General features: G+C 44.9%; 1 protein-coding gene across 5 annotated transcripts in view; it reads left to right on the forward strand.

Annotated features, from left to right (window-relative positions):
* The first annotated feature begins 280 nt into the window (after positions 1 to 280).
* Positions 281 to 18,789, forward strand: part of TTC12 (tetratricopeptide repeat domain 12) — a 47,703-nt gene continuing 29,194 nt past the window's right edge. Inside the window, exons 1-7 of one of the 5 annotated variants that reach the window (XM_055548078.1) lie at positions 281 to 834; positions 2,428 to 2,500; positions 7,272 to 7,435; positions 7,974 to 7,995; positions 8,641 to 8,718; positions 9,749 to 9,870; positions 14,156 to 14,215. In XM_055548078.1, the coding sequence (XP_055404053.1) occupies positions 2,443 to 2,500; positions 7,272 to 7,435; positions 7,974 to 7,995; positions 8,641 to 8,718; positions 9,749 to 9,870; positions 14,156 to 14,215 (504 nt within the window). In that variant the 5' untranslated portion in view covers positions 281 to 834; positions 2,428 to 2,442. Of the gene's footprint in view, positions 835 to 2,427; positions 2,501 to 7,271; positions 7,436 to 7,973; positions 7,996 to 8,640; positions 8,719 to 9,748; positions 9,871 to 14,155; positions 14,216 to 15,247; positions 16,683 to 18,789 lie in introns of those variants that run through there. The other 4 variants (XM_055548075.1, XM_055548077.1, XM_055548080.1 and 1 more) reach the window with 4 other exon arrangements.

An 18,789-nucleotide genomic window follows, 5' to 3' on the forward strand; every position in this document is an offset into this window, starting at 1 on the left:
CAGGAGGAGAAGGGGATGACAGAGGATGAGATGGTTGGATGGCATCACCGACTCAATGGACAGGAGTTTGAGCATGCTCGGGGAGCTGGTGATGGACAGGGAGGTCTGGTATGCTGCAGTCCATGGGGTCACAAAGAGTTGGACACAACTGAGTGACTGAAGCGAACTGCAGATGGTGCACTTTACAGCGTCCATGATAATGTGAGCCAGTTCCTTAGAGTAAATCAGTCTCTTTTTCCTCTCTCTCTTAAAATGTGAATGAGTCCATTGTCTCATGCTCTAAATCCTACGACTCCCTGGATAATAACCAACTTATCCCTTTGGACTAGGCGCCTGGCACTTTAACCAAAATTCATGAGAAAGTGCCATTTCTCTATGTGACACATGAGAAAACTTAAGATCAGAGTCGTCACATAACTGTCTTCTCCGAAGATCTCATCTATACCAATAAGCAAGCCTGACTCTCCCAAGTACCGTTGTTGACCTTGCCCGTTTGGGGCCAAGGATTATTAAACTAATGGAAGTGACACCACCGCCCCTGCCCCAATCCTAGAGGAGAAAGAGGTGAAAACCTGGCGCTCATTTAGGGATCAGCGCAGGTCACTTGGGCTTTTCTGCCCGCCCCGTCCACATTTCCTTCGTGCTGATCAGAGATCCCTAGCCCGAGCTGGCCCTGAACTTGGCTGCGCGCTCCCGAACTAGAGCGCGGGGGCGGGGTGGGGCGGGGCTTCGGAGATAGAGCCACGCCCACCTTCGGCCCCGCTCCTTCCGGGTTCGAGTCGGCCACCGTCAGCCCACAGCCGCCATTTCCTGTCCGGACGGTGGCGCGGTCAGGTAACTGCAGCGGGGTGGCCCAGCCTGCGCACGTTCAGGTCTAGTCCTGATCTCTCCGTCAGAACTGAGCAGAGGACACTAGTTTGGGCTCCAGCGGATGGGACGGGATCAGCTGTGGGCTAGGACTCCTATGGCGGGCACTGGGCGGGTGGACGCTGTGGAGCAGTTGCTAAGCAACGATGTCGCGTCCCCGCCCTCCTGCGCCGGGTGGGCGGGGCGTGTCTGGGCCTCAGCACACATTGAGGCTCCAGGCGACCTGCAGGCTTCTAGCCGGTGAAGCGCGCACTGCAGAACTTCTTGGGCCTCCCCCCGCCCTGTCCTTCTCGTCCCGTCGTGGGTTTGCTGGCTAGGCAGGGAGCGCCCTCAGATCCCGCCCTGGGAGCCGAGGGCTTGGTGCATGCCCCAGGGTAGTTCCCCGGCCTTCTGCCCCTACTAACCTCGAGCACGTTAACTCACTTGGCTAGGCCTCAGTTCCACCAGAGCCTAAATTGTTGAGTTGGAAAGAAGCCTATGGATCATTTAGTTAAGCCACAAGTCCCCTGCCCTGATTTACAGATAACGATGCCTCACAATAACCAGTCATCATCGAGAGTGCCTGGCACTTTTAATTAGTCTGCAGATAGCCCTGTTTGCTAGAACCAATGAGGCTTGTAAGGCTCAGAGAGGTTGTGACTTTAGCTAAGGTAGCACAGCTTATATAACTGGTGGAATCTCAAAGAGATCAAATAATTCACAGCTTGTTCCTGGAAGATTTGGAATTTCCAATTAAATGTGGCTTCGAAGGCTACTAAAGACTGTTGGAAGACTATTAAACCTAACTGTAATCAGAATTACTTGCAGAGTGCTTAGAACTGTACACTTCTGGGTACTCTTTCAAGCTTACTGAGGGGCTCTGGGCTAAGGCTGAGGAATCTGTGTACCAAATCAGTTTTTGCTTGATTTTTATGATCTGTGGGTGGACCTTTGGGAACCACTGGCTACAGCATGAGGCCTTTTCACTCAAAAACAGCTGAGAGGTGATCCAGCTAAAGTACCTGGAGAGAAGAAGATAAGGCTGGACTCTCCGGTTCCAGTCCCTCAGTCAATTTGTAGCTTCTCTTCACTTCTCAGAAACAAGCCCGAGGCTTATATTTTAAATAAATTTAAACATGTAGATGCAGATTACCTGTTTTTGGTTACCCGTCACAAGGTCAGGTCCAAACTTCTGGCTGGGCCAGCCCGTCAAGATCAAAGTCAAGGGTTTGTGTCCTCTATCCCTGGTGGCTTGTCAGCTGCTCCCCGTGGTCTCTTGCACACCAGGTCCCTTATCAGCAGTCAGTGTGGGCTTTGTAGGGACATTTTGCAGAGCAGTTTCCCCATTGGAGGAGGCTGGCAGCTTTCTGGCAATATCACTACATGTAATGAGTGTTCCTTGGCCTTAACAGGAATCAGAATGAAATAGATCACCCGGCTTGTTATTCATGACTTTTGTAAACACAAATCTGTCTTTAAAATAATCACTTGGCTCTTGGTTTTAGCAGGCTAATAAGCCTGACGAATTCTGTTTAGTGTTTTATTATTATTAATTTTCATCGTCTATGCTGCCTCCCTCAGGGATTCTGGTTCACAATGGCTGACTATCAAGAGGAAGACTTGCAGAAATTTCTTAAAAATGTGGATGAAATCAGTAAGTACCAGTAAATCCTATACAAATTAAATTTTTCTCTAGGAAAGTGGAGTGCCTAAAGAGAGATGATTACTCTAAGTTAGTTCCTGGGTTGCCTGACAGGTTTATGACTCTTAAGGAAAAAAAAAAAAATGTCACTGAGATTAAACAGAAGAGGGTATTGAGAAGCAAGTAATACTGAAGACTGGGGCTAAAATTTTCTGGCTGTTAATTGGTATCAGTGAAGCTGTTACTATTCTGATTGGAATTCAACCACTCTTCTCCGTATTCTCTCCCCTTCTGTGTAGAAGCAGGTCAAAAGGAGCTTCCATTTCCCCATCACCAATGAGCCTAGCTCTTCCGTTTGAGGTCACTCAGGAGCCTCATTCATCTGGAATCCGTCTTGTCTGGGGGGAGAGCCATTTCTGATTTTGAGCTGCAGCATGTGCGTTTGTATTAAGTCACTTCAGTCCTGTCCGACTCGGTGACCCTGTGGAGTGTAGCCCACCAGACTCCTCTGTCCATGGGATTCTCCAGGCAAGAATACTGGAGTGGGTTGCCATGCCCTCCTGCAGGGGATCTTCCCGACCCAGGGATCAAACTCGCATCTCTTATGTCTGCTGCGTTCATAGACAGGTTCTTTACCACTGGTGCCCCCTGGGCCCCCTGAGCTGCAGAGGCAAAGTCAAATGGCTTCCCTCAGTGTCCATCACATTACATGGACGGCGCCTGGTTGCCACACCCCTGTCTATTCCTCTAGGCAGGAAGACCCTTCCAAAGCTCAGACAAGCTCTCAGAGGACACGCTGATCACACAGACCATCATACAGGAGATTCCGAAGTACCCAGTCCCTGTTCAGACTTCAGGGAGCTTGTTTGAGGGTCAGTCAGTTCAGTCGCTCAGTCATGTCCGACTCTTTGCGACCCCATGGACTTTTAGAGAGTAGAAACAAGAAAACCGACAATAAGGCAAAACTTATCTAATAGAAATATATTGAAGTTGTCGCTTCTCACGGGCTGTGTGGGTCCAAAGAATAAAATCGTTTTAAAAATAGTCCAGGCAGCTTCATAGATGATTCATCCTTGGTGTGTTCTCTGCGTTTGTCACGGGCCTCTCCTCTGCCCGTCCCCCACATGTTGTTCTGGCCTGGCCCACTGCTCACCGCTTTCTCTGCCCGTGGTTTAGCCCAAGCATGTGGTTTTAGCTCCCACCCTTGTTGATGACCCCACATCCCATTTGCCACCAGCTGCGTTTTTGATCTTCAGCCTCTATGCCAACTGCCACATCCATGTGTCCCTCAAACACCAGGAACTTCTGTGTCCAGAGTTCAGTTGATTGTCTCTTTCCTCTCTGTCCGCCCACCCCTAATAAAACTTGCTTCTCCTACGCTCCCCTTCATTCTCGTCTCACTTGGTGGCACTATCATCCCCTAAATTTACAAGTCATACTGGCCTACCCCTCCTCTCTCAGCCCTGAATTTAATCAGCCCTCGGATTTGCTTTCTTTCTTCAGCTCTGTCCTCTCCCAATTTCCCTTTGGTCTGCTTCTCTAATCCAGACTATTTCAACAACCCCCTGATTGGGTTTCCTGCCTCTAGGCTCACACTCCCCACCGAGTAATGTATCTAAAATGCAAATCTGACCCAGACACTTCTCTGCTTGGATTCTTCCCGCAGTGACAATAAATTTCAAGCTCTCATCAGGACCTAAGTCCTCCCGTGACCCTACCCTTGCCTCTCGCCTCTCCTTACCTCACACTTGAGCAACAAGCTACTTCTGTTCCCCACACACCCCCCTGAAGCTCCTGCTCTGCCTGTTGGCTTTCTTCCCTCTGCCTCTTCATCTTTCTTTATCTGGCTAACACTCATTCATACCCCAAGTTCATTCCCATACCATTGATGTCAATACTGTATGTAGAACTTTCTGTGATGACAGATATGTTCTATAATCTGCAGTGTGCACAATGTAACCAATGGCCGCAGGTGGCCATCGAGGGTTTGAAATGTGACTAGTACTACTAATGAAGTGAGTTCCCCTAATGTTTCATTTGTTTGTAGTTATTGTTTAGTCGCTGTCATATCCAACTCTTTTGCGACTCCATGGACCCTCCAGAGTAGCCCACCAAGTTCCTCTGTCCATGGGATTCTCCAGGCAGGAGTACTGGAGTGGGTTGCCATTTCCTTCTCCAGGGGATTTTCCTAACCCAGGGATTGAACCCATGTCTCCTGTTGGGCAGGCGTATTCTCTGCCTCTGAGCCACCAGGGAAGCCCCAGGGGTCAAACCTTCATCTCTTGCCTCTCCTACATGGCCAGTCAGATTTTTGACCACTGTGCCACCTGGGATGCCTTATTTCATTTATACGTAACTTAAATGTATATAGCCACATGTGTATAGATTCTATACATTCATTTCTTGGGTGTTCATTATGTATTGAGTGTTGCTAGACCCTGGATGCTAAAGCTGAAACTCCAGTACTTAAAGCTGAAACTCCAGTACTTTGGCCACCTCATGCGAAGAGTTGACTCATTGGAAAAGACTCTGATGCTGGGAGGGATTGGGGGCAGGAGGGGAAGGGGACGACAGAGGATGAGATGGCTGGATGGCATCACTGACTCGATGGACATGAGTCTCAGTGAACTCCGGGAGATGGTGAGAGACAGGGAGTCCTGGCGTGCTGCAATTCATGGGGTCGCAAAGAGTCAAACACAACTGAGCGACTGAACTGAACTGAACTGAAGGTAAATCTCCATATAGACTCATGGATATTTAATACAAAACTATCATGTCTGTTTTCTTGCTCAAATTGTTTCCATTTTGACCACTGGGAGCTCTTTTGATTAAATTTTATAATTTTCTCCATAAAGGTCTTGCATACATTTTGATGGATTTATTTTGGTATTGTAAATAAAATATTCTCTACTCTAGGAGGTAGGGGAGCTTCTGTGGTGGCTCAGGTGGTAAAGAATGTGCCTACAGTGCAGGAGACCCGGATTTGATCCCTGGGTTGGGAAGATCCCTGGGTTGGGAAGATCCCCTGGTGAAGGAAATGGCTACCCACCCCAGCATTCTTGCCTGGAGCACCCCGTGGACAGGAGCCTGGCGGGCTGCAGCCCATGGAGCCACAGAGTTGGGCACGACTGAGCGACTGACAGCGCTACAGCTAGTCCACCTGGGATAGATCAAAATCCCCAGCGTGTTTCGTGTAGGATTCAACAAGCTGATTCCAGAGTTCACATGAAAGAGTAAAGGGCCACGAATAATGCAGAAAATTTTGCAGAAAAATAAGAAGGTGGGATCCCCCTACTAGGTGCTCAAGTTTTTTTATAAAGCTGTAGTAATTATGCATGGCAGTTTTGGTGCTGAAAAAGACAGGTCATCCGGTAGAGCCGAATGAAGAGCCCTAGAGCAGGTTCACACATGCGACATGAAACAGGGATGACACAGTGTATCGGTGAGAAAGCAGGGACTCTTCAACAAATGGTGCTCCTGCCCTACACAAAGTCAGTTCCAGGGGACTCGCTGGTGGTCCAGTGGTTAAAGACTCCATGCTCCCACTGCAGCGGGCACAGGTTTGATCCCTGGTTGAGGAACTAAGAGCCCTGCATATCCGCACAGTCAAAAAAAAAGAGCAAGTTGGCTCCAGGTGGATTAAATACCTTAATGAGAAAAACAAAATGTTGAAACTTTTAGAAGACACACAAGAGTGTGTTTGTAAACTTAATATACACAAAGGCATAAGTCATAAGGGGAAATATTGATACATTTAACACATAGAAAATCTCTTCAATGGAAGGTTCCATAAAAACAAAAACACACCATACCCAAGTAGAAAATGTTCACAGATATGTATAACAGTCCAGAATATATAAAACAATCATAATAAGAAAAAGACAAACAACCCAATAGAAAATAGGAGCAGGCAATTCACAGAAAAGGAAATCCAGATGGCCTACAAACCAATAAAAAGATGCTGTATCCCAGTCACATTCAAGAAAAGGCAAATGACAACATTAAGGAGATAAACGCGTTACAGTGGAAGCGACACGGAAGTGTAACAACAAGTGTGAACAAGGATGTGGAGGCACAGGAACTCGTGCACAGCTTGTAGGAATAAAAATTGATAGAGCCTAAAGAATATGTCACATATGTGCATAGGGAAATATATACATGTATTCAACTCAGCATCTATTTGGTATAGAAAAAAATTAAAAACACCTGGAGGTCCATCAATAAGAGAATGAATCACCTATGTAAAATAAGTAAAATGAATCAACTGGAACTATTTGTATCAAGAGCATATCTCTAAAGCATACTAAGAGAAAAAAGCTAAGTTGCAAAAGAATGCAAGATGTTTAAACACATGCAAGATGTTAAGATGTTTAAATACATGCAAGATGTTAAGATGTTTAAATACATGCATTTACACAAACTCTGTAGTAGGTGAATACGTTTTGGGAGTCTAATAAACAGCATTGTGATTATAGTTAACAATACTGTACACTTTAAAGTTGCTGAAAGGGGATCTTAAATGTTCTCACCACTCACAAAAACAAATTGAAATATGAATATGTTAACTCATCTTGGTGCAGGAATCATTCCTCACTGTATACCTGTGTCAGATGACCATGTGGTACACCTCACTTACACATTGTCATGGGTCAATTGTATCTCAAAAAAGCTGGAAAAAATAAAAGTCCTTCCCCATGAAATTTACTGCACCATCATTGATATTGAATAGGGTCTTTTCTTTTTGAAGACCTTATGTGAATGATTCACCTGATTTCTCCTCTAGCCAGTTTAATTCAGGAGATGAATTCTGATGATCCAGTCGTACGAGAGAAAGCGGTCCTTGAGACAGAAAAGAGACTACAGTTTACAGAGGGGGACCAAGAGGAGGACAAGTGCAGGACCACCGTGAACAAGACGATGATCAGTCCCCCACAAGCTCCCATGAAGGTGCCCTTTCCTTATTGTGGAGTTATCTATGTAGACACAGCAAGAAGCCTGCATGAAACAGAGGGAGGAGTGGTTTAATCTCAACTGCCTGGTGAGGCTGAAATAGGCTTGTTCTTTAGAATCACTGCATTTTTCACAAGGAAGTATAAACTCTGATATATTTTTCTTGGTCTTTCTGAGTCATCCTTAAACAATCCTTTTGGTTAGTTTTAATGAAAATTTGGCCTCTCCACCCACTGAGATTAGGACCATTTTTAATCTGTTAATGTAACAGCTTACTAACTCATAGTTCCAATTCATACAGCCACAGCTAGAGTCCCTGGTTTCTGCAGACTAGCCCCATAACAACTATGCCATAATCAGATCTCTTGATTTAAAGCAAGCCCCCTGAATTTGCAGCCTTCTAGTATTATGGTTAAAGGAAAGGACTCTACTCCCCCCTTGAAATTTATCTGCCTTCTTGGTTTGTATATGTATAAATAAGAGAGTAGTTTTTGAAATTTGTTTCTTTGTTTTTATGATAACCTGTGCCCTGCAGGATGCAGATGAAATAAACACAGGTAAGCATCTCTCTTCCCAATGTGTATTATTCATTTAAAGTCAGTGTTTATTGATTGTGGCTTCTAGACCCTTAAATTATAGCCTCTGGGCTTACAAACAACCATAAACAAAAACCTACTGATCACCCAATTCTGTTCCTAGTGGTCAGAGAGGATGGTGCTCAGAGGATTTTTCCTGTGTTCTCCTGGCCAGTCTTTTGTACACTGAATTCAGTTATTCTGTTTCATCCAATTTACTCTTAGCTACTCAGAAGGATCCAGAGAGCTTCTCAGTTGCTCAGCTCAGCAGCTCATTATGCTAAGTGGAACCAAAAAAGTCCGTCTTCAAAGAAAAACTCTTTTAAAAGGCATAATTCAAATTTGAAGCACCGACATAGTTATCATGTATAATAATACATCACACAGATTCCCATTTAATGTCAAATTAAGAAAATGTCATTTCAGTTGTCTCCGAAATCTGTGTGTGTGTGTGTGTGTGTGCGTGCGTGCACGCATGCACCCACATGTGTGCATGTGCCTACATGTGTATGCATGAAACGTGTGGCTCTAAAACTCTAAAGTGACTTTTTTCTGAATTTGAGCTAAAGAACTGATTATAGTATTTGAATTTTTCTTTTTTAATATTTGAAATCACTCTGTTGTCAGAAGCCTTCTTGGCATCTCTGGAGAAGGATGCTAAAGAACGTGCCATAAGAAGAAGGGAAAACAAAGTCTTAGCAGATGGTAATTGTCAGTCTTTTCACTTTTTAATGGCAGGGATGATTTGTGCTGGAAAAAGCAGGGGAGTTTATGCTGCTGTTTGAGGACATCAGGATTCGCAGTGGGTGGGTTCAGAATGTGCCTGAGGCAGTGGGACCTGGCCAGGCAGAAGCCTCTTTCCTGTTTCTGCTGCAACAGGCGGAGAGGCAGACACAGCCCTGAGATAGCCTCCACAGTCAGACCTGTTTCTAAGGCATATCGCTGAATGTAGCAGCGCTAAAGGATGCTTGGAAAGTAGGGAGGGGTGGGAGTGAGGCACCACTCTCTAGCCTGAGGCACAGATGAAGATGTGAGAAAGAAAAATGAACAAAGCTGGGTGAGAGTGAAAGTTGCTCAGTCGTGTCCGACTCTTTGCAACCCCATGGACTATATAGCCCATGGAATTCTCCAGGCCAGAATACTGAAGTGGGTGGCCTTTCCCTTCTCCAGGGGATCTCCCCAACCCAGGGATCGAACCCAGGTCTCCTGCATTGCAGGTGGATTCTTTACCAACTGAGCTATGAGGGAAGCCCCAAGCTGGGAGAAAGGAGAGAGGAAATAAAGGAAAAGAAAGAACTGGGGTTGTGTGTGTGTGGTCGTGGGATGGGGGGGATACATATGACAGAAGAATACTTTCAGCATTTACTTTATACCACTCAGTGCTATGTGCCCTGCAGATCTGAATGATTCCATATTTGCTAGAAAATTAGTCGTTTGAATCTCTTTATTAGACACTGAATGTGTAGATTTGCTCTTTGTGGCAAGCTTGGTATATTCTGAGCCTCGAGACAGAAACATTTACTTTTTCTGAGAAGCTGCGTAGAAGACTTGGGGGAGGATTTATATAAAAGAAATCGACCCAGAATGATCTGCAGAGAGAAGGAAGTGACAGGCCCCCTTTGGATGGATGGACGTTCTAACCTTCAAAGTAGAGTTGGAAAATCAGGGCAGTGAAGCTTGAAAGAATTTTCCAGTGTGTGGGGAGAGCTCACCCGTATGACTTCTATTCTCACAGCCCTAAAGGAAAAGGGGAATGAAGCATTTGTCAGAGGTGATTACGAAACGGCCATCCTGTGCTACAGTGAGGGTTTGGAGAAGCTGAAGGACATGAAGGTGCTGTACACCAACCGAGCTCAGGTCAGTGAGGCAAGGCTGTGTCCACCGTATTTCCCCAGGGAGCAGCAGCCACTAACCTTGTGAAAGCAGAGAAGGGTGAGACTAGGTGGTATCCGCCGTGTGGTGGTAAAGGCATAGCAGCCGGCTCTGGTTGGGCTGGGGGTGGAGGCTGATTTGTATGGAGCATTTGCCAATTTCCATGGTGTAAATACTCTTCACTATGGTCCAGTTTCAAGCTACCAACTTGGACTCATTAAAGGAGAACTTGGGAATAGCTACACATAATCAGCTGTCTCCATAGTAAAAGTCACCCATCTCCTCGCTGATGGTCCCCAGGCACTTGACCCCGTGAATAGCTGAGAAAGCCAGTGGAATGAGATAGCCCGTGAGACCTCAGAATTCTGCCACCACTGACTTAGTTCATCCTCTTTTTTGATGCCAGTTTAAGGCTCCTAAGGGTTACTCTCTTGTTAATTTCTTACTCATTGTATGAATTCCTCCTTGATTAAGATTCTGTGATTGGGTATACTAGAGCTAATGGTCCTGAGCCAATTTCTCAGAAATTTTGAGTTTGTAAAACCCCCGATACTTCCATTTAATATCACAGATGAGCTCAGATTTCTGGAACACCAGATAAAAATCATTACCTTGATGTTTATCATCTACTCCTTAATTAAGGGATGAGATGAATAGTTTTCAGTTGAAACAGAAATGTCACCTGTGACCTTATCTTTGAAAAGTGCTTGCGTTTGTGTATGGGAGAGCTGTCTCCTGCTCAGGCCTGAAAAATTGGCAGATTCGTGGACATGATTATCTGATGATCAGAGTATGTCAGCAGGACCTGGGTGACATGAACTTGACACCATGTCATTGACAAGGAGAGGATCCTCGTCAGCTCCAATTTTGTAACTCAGGATTAAGAATATCCTGCTGTGGTATGTTGAGGAAAAGTGCAAGAAACAGGACGTCAGCCGTCCAAAAAGTCTGGACAGTGGCAATGATTTAATGATAAATAAAATCCAAGCACAACGTAAACTCGTTAGTTCACCAGTTTGGATAAATCAGTCTCGAGTTGAGGTGTCATTTACCTACCCCCATTTGTGGAGAAAAAAATGTTATAAGGAAGAGAATCGGTAAATAAAATGGCCAGAGGTTGATTTTTGCCATGTCCGTTTTATCGCCCTCACGAGATTATACACTTTTTGAGGGTAAAAACTGCCATATACTTTTCCCCTTAATGCTGTGCTTATAACCGATGTTCAATAAATCCTTATTAAGTTATATAACACTTAACTGGAGGCACAGAAAGCCCACTTGAGGGAGTGAGGTTTCTGTTGACACGTCAAACAGCTATAAATACAAACAATATGATAATTATAGTTCTTTTTTATTTATCACAAATTTGGTCTCCAAACCATTTACCTATGGATGCTTATTCAGTCTTGTTACTCTGAAGTTACTTGAAAGCTGTAAAATTGAATTCCTTTAGAATGTTATATAATGCAGACTTACATCTAACTCAGATGGTCTATACCCTGATTACTCTAAATTAGTTACATTTTTACTGTACTCAAGTTTAAGCAGTATTTTGATTAGTTCTGGAGAACCACATTAAGAATGACTGTGGATAAAAATAGGTAAATGCAATGAAAAGCTTTGGGGAGGCAATTCCTTCCTCTTTTCCCAAAGAGAAAGCTTATTCAGAGATGAATAAATGCAAAATGCGCTGCCTGGTGTTAGGAACCATTTGAACCATTGACTATTTTTAAAATGCCTCCCTGTATGCATGCGGAGTTAGAAAACACTTAATAAGGACCCTGTGAATTGAGTGTCGCTGCTTGCTAGGGAGAAAACCTACCCTTCCATCGCTTTGTTTTTCTCCCGGAGCTAATGTTATGATCAATAGATTGCTGGTGTAATTTAGATAAATCAGGAGTTTAATTGCCATTTGGAAAAGTCATTCTTTTCAAAATGTGGAAAAACAAAAGCCAACAGGAAATTTAGAGGGTGTTGAGTCCAATCTTTAAAAGAGAAAAAGAAGGAAAAGCGAAAGGCTGTGTAGAGAAATTGTTGAAGCCCATACAGAGTCTGCATCCTGAAGAACAATGCCGTAAAGTCATGACTGAAGTTGTCTAGAAGGACGCTAGTTTCTTCCTCACATCCTCTGACTTCCAAATGAAACCCCAAACCCAGAGGAAAGGATGGTGCTTTATATAGAACAGAGAGCTCAAAGAGTCATCATCTTCAATTAGTACCGAATCCCTGTTATTGAAAGCACTGCCTAGCAGCTTCCTTTCTATTGGTACAAAGAGCTGCCCAGCAGAAATTCCATTAACCTGCTGTTGCCTGCTCCCCCCTCACTTTGGTTGACTGCTTAGATTTCTCGTGAATTATAACACTAACTCATAATTGACTTGTCCATGTAGATATCACACCCGATTTATTGTTCAGAATGTCACGGTGCCCTGGTATGGTATAGGTCATGGGCAAACCTCCATGGAGTATTGGATCTGTTGATGGTGACTAAATGGGACCCTGGGGCCTGGTTTTCCTTTCTTCCAACAGAGTGATCACTGCTGCTTCTTAGGGAACTTTCCAAAAGAAGAGCACTTAAAGTCTACTTTGTGCAACTTGACAAGAATTTATTAAGCACATTTCATATCCAGTAATTAATACAGAGGGTTTAACAGCCTTGGTGCAGACTTTCATTTGCTTGTATGCCACAGTTCTTGGAAACTGTAAATGGTCTAAATTCTTATGTTAGTTCAGTTTGAGTGAATCACAGAATTCTGAGTTAATGCCTGATTTTCAAGATTTTCCTCAATTGTAGGGGATCCCAGAAGAGAGCTGCAAGGCATTTGAAACCAAGGGCTCCTGGGGATAGTTTGACTCTTATATGTCAGCTCATTTCCTACATGAGCTCATTTCCTGTATGAGCTCATTTCCTGTATAAACTCCTCCTCCTTGCTGCACTCAGGAGGAAAGAAGCAAAACTTTTTCTTGATCATATTTTGGTAACAGCTTTATTGAGGTACACTTGCTATAACCAATAATTCGCCTATTGAAAATGTACAACTCAGTGGTTTCTATTCACAGGATTGTGCAACCCTCACCACAATCAATTTTAGAAAACATTTTCATCGTCCCCCAAAGAATCCCATACCCTTTAAGCTCCTCAATCCTTTTGTCCTCCCCCACACCAGCCCTAGGTCACCACTAATCTACTTTCTGTCTCTGTACTCCTCTATGCACCTGACTGTTCTGGGCTTTTCATGTAAATGACATCATCTGGTATTTATCCTTATGTGTCTGGCTTCTTCTGTTCAACAGTGTTTTCAGGGTGCATCCATGTTGTAGTATGCATCCGTACTCCCTTCCTATTTATTGCCAAATATTTTCTTGTGTGAATCTAGTACATTTTATTTACCCATTCATAAGTTGGTGGACATTTGAGTTATCTCTGCTTTCTGGCTGTTATAAGTAATGCTGCTCTGAACATTGGCATGCAACTTTTTGCATGAACATATATGTATAGTCCCTTTGGCTATATCCCCAGGAGTGAAATTGCTGTATCATATGGCGCCTCTGTGTTTTACCTTTTGAGGAAACGTTAGACTGTCTTCCAGAATCACTGCAGTTCCCACCAGCAGTGGATGAGTGCTCTGATTTCCTACATCCTCACCAACACTTGTCATTATCTGTCTTTTTGATCCCCTTTCTCGTTTGGTTTCCTTCTGGGACATTCACAGCAGGGTAGGCTCCAGGAGCTGCCTTTTCCTTTGGAGGGGTGTTTAGTGTGCTGGGTATTTTCTGTTTGCCCCGCCCCCACCCAGATCCTTCTGTGCCCTGGGGGACTGACCTCTGTGGACTGGCCTCTTGGCTCCCCAGGCTTTCTAACTTCCATTTGGCCATTGAGATCAGAAGGAAGGAGGAAAGTGAACTGGGGCTTTCTCCTCCAGCTTCCGCTCTACTAAAGGCCTCAGCTCCTCTTAAGCATCGTTCTTCACAAAGCAGCCCTCTTCAGTTTTGTCCATTACTCCTCCTCCCGCCCCTTCAGGTCCAGCAGAGGTGCTGCCTGGCCACTGCTAGTCTCCGTCTGCCCTGCACTCACCCTGTATATAGTCCCTTTATTAAACTCCCCAGTATGAGTGCCATCTCTTTCCTGCCGGGACCCTGATTGGTGCAGGCAGGGACCAGTGATTAATACTTCGCACCGCTCTCTCCTGCCCGACTGCGCTTTCTGCATTGACTGAAGACTGCTCGCTGCAGAACTGTGTGTGAGTAGCAGCTATTTGTGTCTTTACAGGCTTATATCAAACTTGGGGACTACCGGAAGGCACTGGTGGATTGTGACTGGGCTCTGAAGGTAAGAAGGTTGTTTCCTCTTGCACACAATGGAGGGGGAATTGCTCAAGGCCGGGTGTCTCAGTCCTGAAGTGAATAGAGGGGAGCTGTGGTTGTATCATAGTGGGAAGTGGTGCAGACGCTGCAGTCAGAGCCTCGGTTTCCTCATCTGTAAAATGGGAGAGAAAAGAATCGTTGTGAGGGCTATGATAACACCTGTGACTCCTCACCCAGAGGAAGTGCTCTGAGGAACTGTTGTGAACATTGGCTTTCCAGGCTTTTGTCACAACGGCTCACCCTTTACTGTTGTGTTCGCAGACGCTTTGCTCCTTGTGATAGTGGAGATGCGTCTTGCGCTTTCTAGAGCCAACCTGGGGGGCTTGTTTCTGCCATGTGGCCATCCTTCCTCATCAGCTCGTCCTTTTCCCCTCCAGCTCTGATCATTCAGAAATGTGTCCTAGCACACCTCTTTGTAGAGAAATAATCAGAAGCAAGATTTTCTGTTGTTCCGCCTGGATGCTAGTCAGGCCTCAGGCAGATAGCATAATGCTGTGCGTGGTATTTCTGCCAAAATAGATAATCAAAGATAGAGAGAAGGAAGGACTGTTGGGGGAAATCTTAGAAGGGTTTTTATAAGAGAAATGTCATGATCACTTCTTTGGAACATTATTTCAGATGACTAAATATTTAAATAACCCTTAATCCACATTCCCCCAAGTTACTCTGTCACAGGGGGCTTTAACTAAATAATCAAAACCAGTGCCTCTCAACCTTCCTTGCCAACGTGCTAACAGAAGGAACATGAGCCCCTGGAGGGTCTAAAAGCAGAGATCATGAAATTTCTTCTCAGATGCAAATTATTTCTAGGAGCCCCTGGTGGCTCAGACGGTAAAAAGTCTGTCTGCAGTGCTGGAGACCTGGGTTCTATCCCTGTGTTGGGAAGATCCCCTGGAGAAGGAAATGGCAACCCACTCCTGTATTCTGGCCTGGAGACTCCCATGGATGGAGGAGCCTAGCAGGCTACAGTCCATGGGGTTGCAAAGAGTCGGACAAAACTGAGCGACTTCACTGTATCTTGGAAATCCTTGCACATTTTGCACTGCACACCATTAAATGTATCCATCTGTTTTAATATAACCATATTATTTTAAATAACTTATAATCAAGTAAAGTTGAAGTGCCAGGAAAATATATCAGGTTTATCCTGGGCTTAGTTTCCCCTGTGCAGCCTAACCCATCCCAGAACTCCTTGCCACAGCAGCACGTTGGCCCCACGTACTTCCTTACTTTCTATTGAGAAGGTAAGCAAGGAATTTGAAACTCATCTTTACTAATAACAGTTTCTAAAACAGGAGAGTCTCTCCAAAACAGACATCTGGAGTGCTTGGTTTCTTTACCCCCTGAAAGATATGGTGCGGGGAACACTTTGTCCCACGGCATCGTGACAGTCATTAAGTGATGAGAACTGCCCAAAGCTGGTGCCTTCAGGTTCTTCATGGCTCCAGCAGAGATCTACTAGCCTGTTATGTTGCTTTATGTGATCATGACTTTTTTTTTTCTGCTATCATCTGTAAGAGAAGAGAGAGGCAAGGGCATTTTCCTCTGGTGTTTTAGCAAAAAGAGAAAAAGCTGTATTTCTGCTCGCTGGCTGTGAACTATCTCATTGGAGCCTCATAGCCTTCTGTTCTGGTCAACACCACAGTTATCCTTATCTTTCTAACAAGGAAGTTGAACCTCAGAGATTAATTAAGTAAACTGCACGGGATCACATAGCCCACGTTGGCCTCGCTGTAGGCTGATGCCCTGAGCCGTTGACTTTGTAAACACCTCTCCACGGAAACTGGAAACCCCGTCATCCCTGGGCGTGGCTCTCACGTGGCAGAAACAAGATCTCGTGGGGCTTCTCATGAGTATCTTTTCTTATCTGAAAAGGCCCAAAGAGTTAATCACAGCCTTATGGTGATTCAGCACGACACGCTGGCCTGTTCCCAAATGTTAATTGAAGCCCGGTGAGCGCAAAGCAGAGCTGGCCCAGCACAGCTGAAACCCAGCAGCCAACCTTGATAAGAGCCCAGCGAGGCTCCCTGTTGCAGAGGATTGGGTGAACACTTGGAGGGCTGGGGGAAAAAAATGTATAAGGAGATCTAAAAACTAACAATGGTTTGGCTCTACATGGAAGCTGTGAATCAAAAGAAAAAGTTTCACATTTTAAAATATCAGTAGTGAATGTCAGTGGCACTCCATTATTAATAGTATTAGTACTTTCATGCCAATTTAGTATTTTTGACACCTGTGAATTGGCAGCGACAAGCCCATGTGATGATATTTCAAGGCCCATGTTCCTTGTCAGGGAAGATAAGGCAGTGAAGCGGGTTTCAATTAGGATCAGAATCATTTCTTGGCAGAACTCTTCCTTCACAATAAAAGACATCTCCTCTGAAGGCAGAATTCCTTTTAAGGGGATCTGGGGTTTGCCTGAGAGAGTCCTGGTGAGAGTTGATACCTCATCAAAAGGAGAAAGGGCCTATTAGTGAGAAAGTTCGTGAGCGGGCCCCTGGTGGTAGTGTCTGCGGGGGCGTGGCCACAATACACCCCGTCAGGAGGGCACAGTGGGGCTCCCTTTCCCCTGTTGGAACCCTGATGCCTGCCAGTGAAGGCGCCGTGAGCAGATGGCTTCTGTGAGCTTCCTTTCCCTTCAGACGGTCCTCTTCCTGCTTTCTTAGTTCCATCCTGTGTGCGTTCTGCAAGGGTTCACTCTGCAGCTCCCCGCGTTTCTTCTTCCTGCAGTTTCTCCTTCAAAGCTCTTGTCTCCTCTCGTGGGTTCAACGCTCATCCCTGCCAGTGGCTGTCACGCCTGCATTTCAGCTGCCCCCATCCCCGCATTTTGGCTGCCCCCACCCCCAAAGTTTTCCATGTGATTGTCTTGGCATCCTCTGAAATGCAGTATGTCTTTGTTAGACTACAGCAAGTCCCCTACATATGAACAAGTTCCGTTCCAGGAGTGCGTTCATAAATCCAATATGTTCGTAAGTCCAATAACGTTAGCCATGGTACCCAACTAACACAATTGGCTATATAGTACTGTACTATAATAGGTTTCACACAAATAATGCGTAAAAAAGCAAACTAACAGAAAATAAAACATTTTTGATCTTAGAGTACGTACCTTGAAAAGTACAGTAGTAAGGTACAACAGCTAGCATACAGGGCTGGCAAGGAGTGAACAGGCAAGAGGCGTTACTGACTGGAGGAGGGAGAGGTGGGAGATGGTAGAGATGAAGGATCATCAGAAACAGGAGACGGAGGGCGAGCTGCAATTTCACTCACGCCTGACGTGGGTGGCACGGGATCTGGTTCCTTGCTGGACCCAGATGCACATTTGCATCTTTGAAAGTTTGCAACTTGAAGGTTCGTATGTAGGGGACTTAGTGTATATCTCCTCAGAGTGGATTTCCTCCTGAATTGCTGTAGCACTTCTCTGGAGGAGATTCGGTGTGATTCCTAAGCCTTTGGGTCCTGGAGTTCAGTGGCTAGATCTTAATCCCAATTCTTCCGTTTAGGGTCTGTGTGACCTTAAACCTCTCTGACCCCTGGCTTCCTCATCTGTGAAATGGGAGTAATAACTGTATCTACTTCATAGAGTTGCTATAAGGCTTACATAAGATCATTCCTATGAACCATGTGGTCAGGACTGAAAATAATGCATTAATATTATTACCGTCATTCACTTAGCAAGGAATCAGGAAATTATATTCATGAAAATGCATCTATAAAGGGCTCTTCCAATGTAATGATTATTGTTACCCCTTCTATTATTCTTTAGCTTTTCTTAAATTTTCCTTTTTGCCCTGAAATGGATTGCTTTTCTTGTAAATGCAGCAACAGCAGCTAACACTCTCTTACCTGGTATTGCACTGTTTTGCACACATTCTCTCCTCACAACAGCCCAGAAGAAACACTATTATGATCTCCACTTTGCAGATGAGGACAGTGAACCTCAGAAAAGCTGGGGGGTCTGGCCAGTATGCTGCTTCTTGTAAGGGGCAGACGGGGCTTCACCCAGGACTTTCTAGACTCCTGAGCTTGGACTCCCTCTGTACATATACATGCCTGACAGCATCTGACCTGGCACAAGGCCTGGCACATAAAAGGGGCTCAGTGAATTAACTGGATGCTTTAAGTTTATGTCTCTGTGCTATATCATTCCCTCTGTAGTTATAGTAATTCAGAGCAGACCAGTGCAGGACCCCTTGGCAAGCAGTATTGTTTCAGCCGTAAAGTTCGTACGTTTTGAAGGGGGCTCGCTTTCAGATCATAAGTGATACAAACGCAAGTTTCCAGTATATATGTTGTGGTTTATTTCAAGGGAGGAACTTGCCAGGCTTCCTAAGATGTAATAGTAACAGCTGTTTACCCAGAGTAAATTTTCCTACCTTCTAATAAACCAGTGATTCTCAAACTTGGTTGCACATTTATATTGCCTGGAGAGTTTAAAAAATTATCGATGCCTCGGTCCTCCCCATGAGTATAATTTAATTGCTGTGGGTTTCAGCTGGGCTCTCAGGATTTTTTTTACAAGCACCCCCAGGTGACCCT

The sequence above is a fragment of the Bubalus kerabau genome, chromosome 15, assembly GCF_029407905.1.
Source record: "Bubalus kerabau isolate K-KA32 ecotype Philippines breed swamp buffalo chromosome 15, PCC_UOA_SB_1v2, whole genome shotgun sequence".
NCBI classification, from domain to species: domain Eukaryota; kingdom Metazoa; phylum Chordata; class Mammalia; order Artiodactyla; family Bovidae; genus Bubalus; species Bubalus kerabau.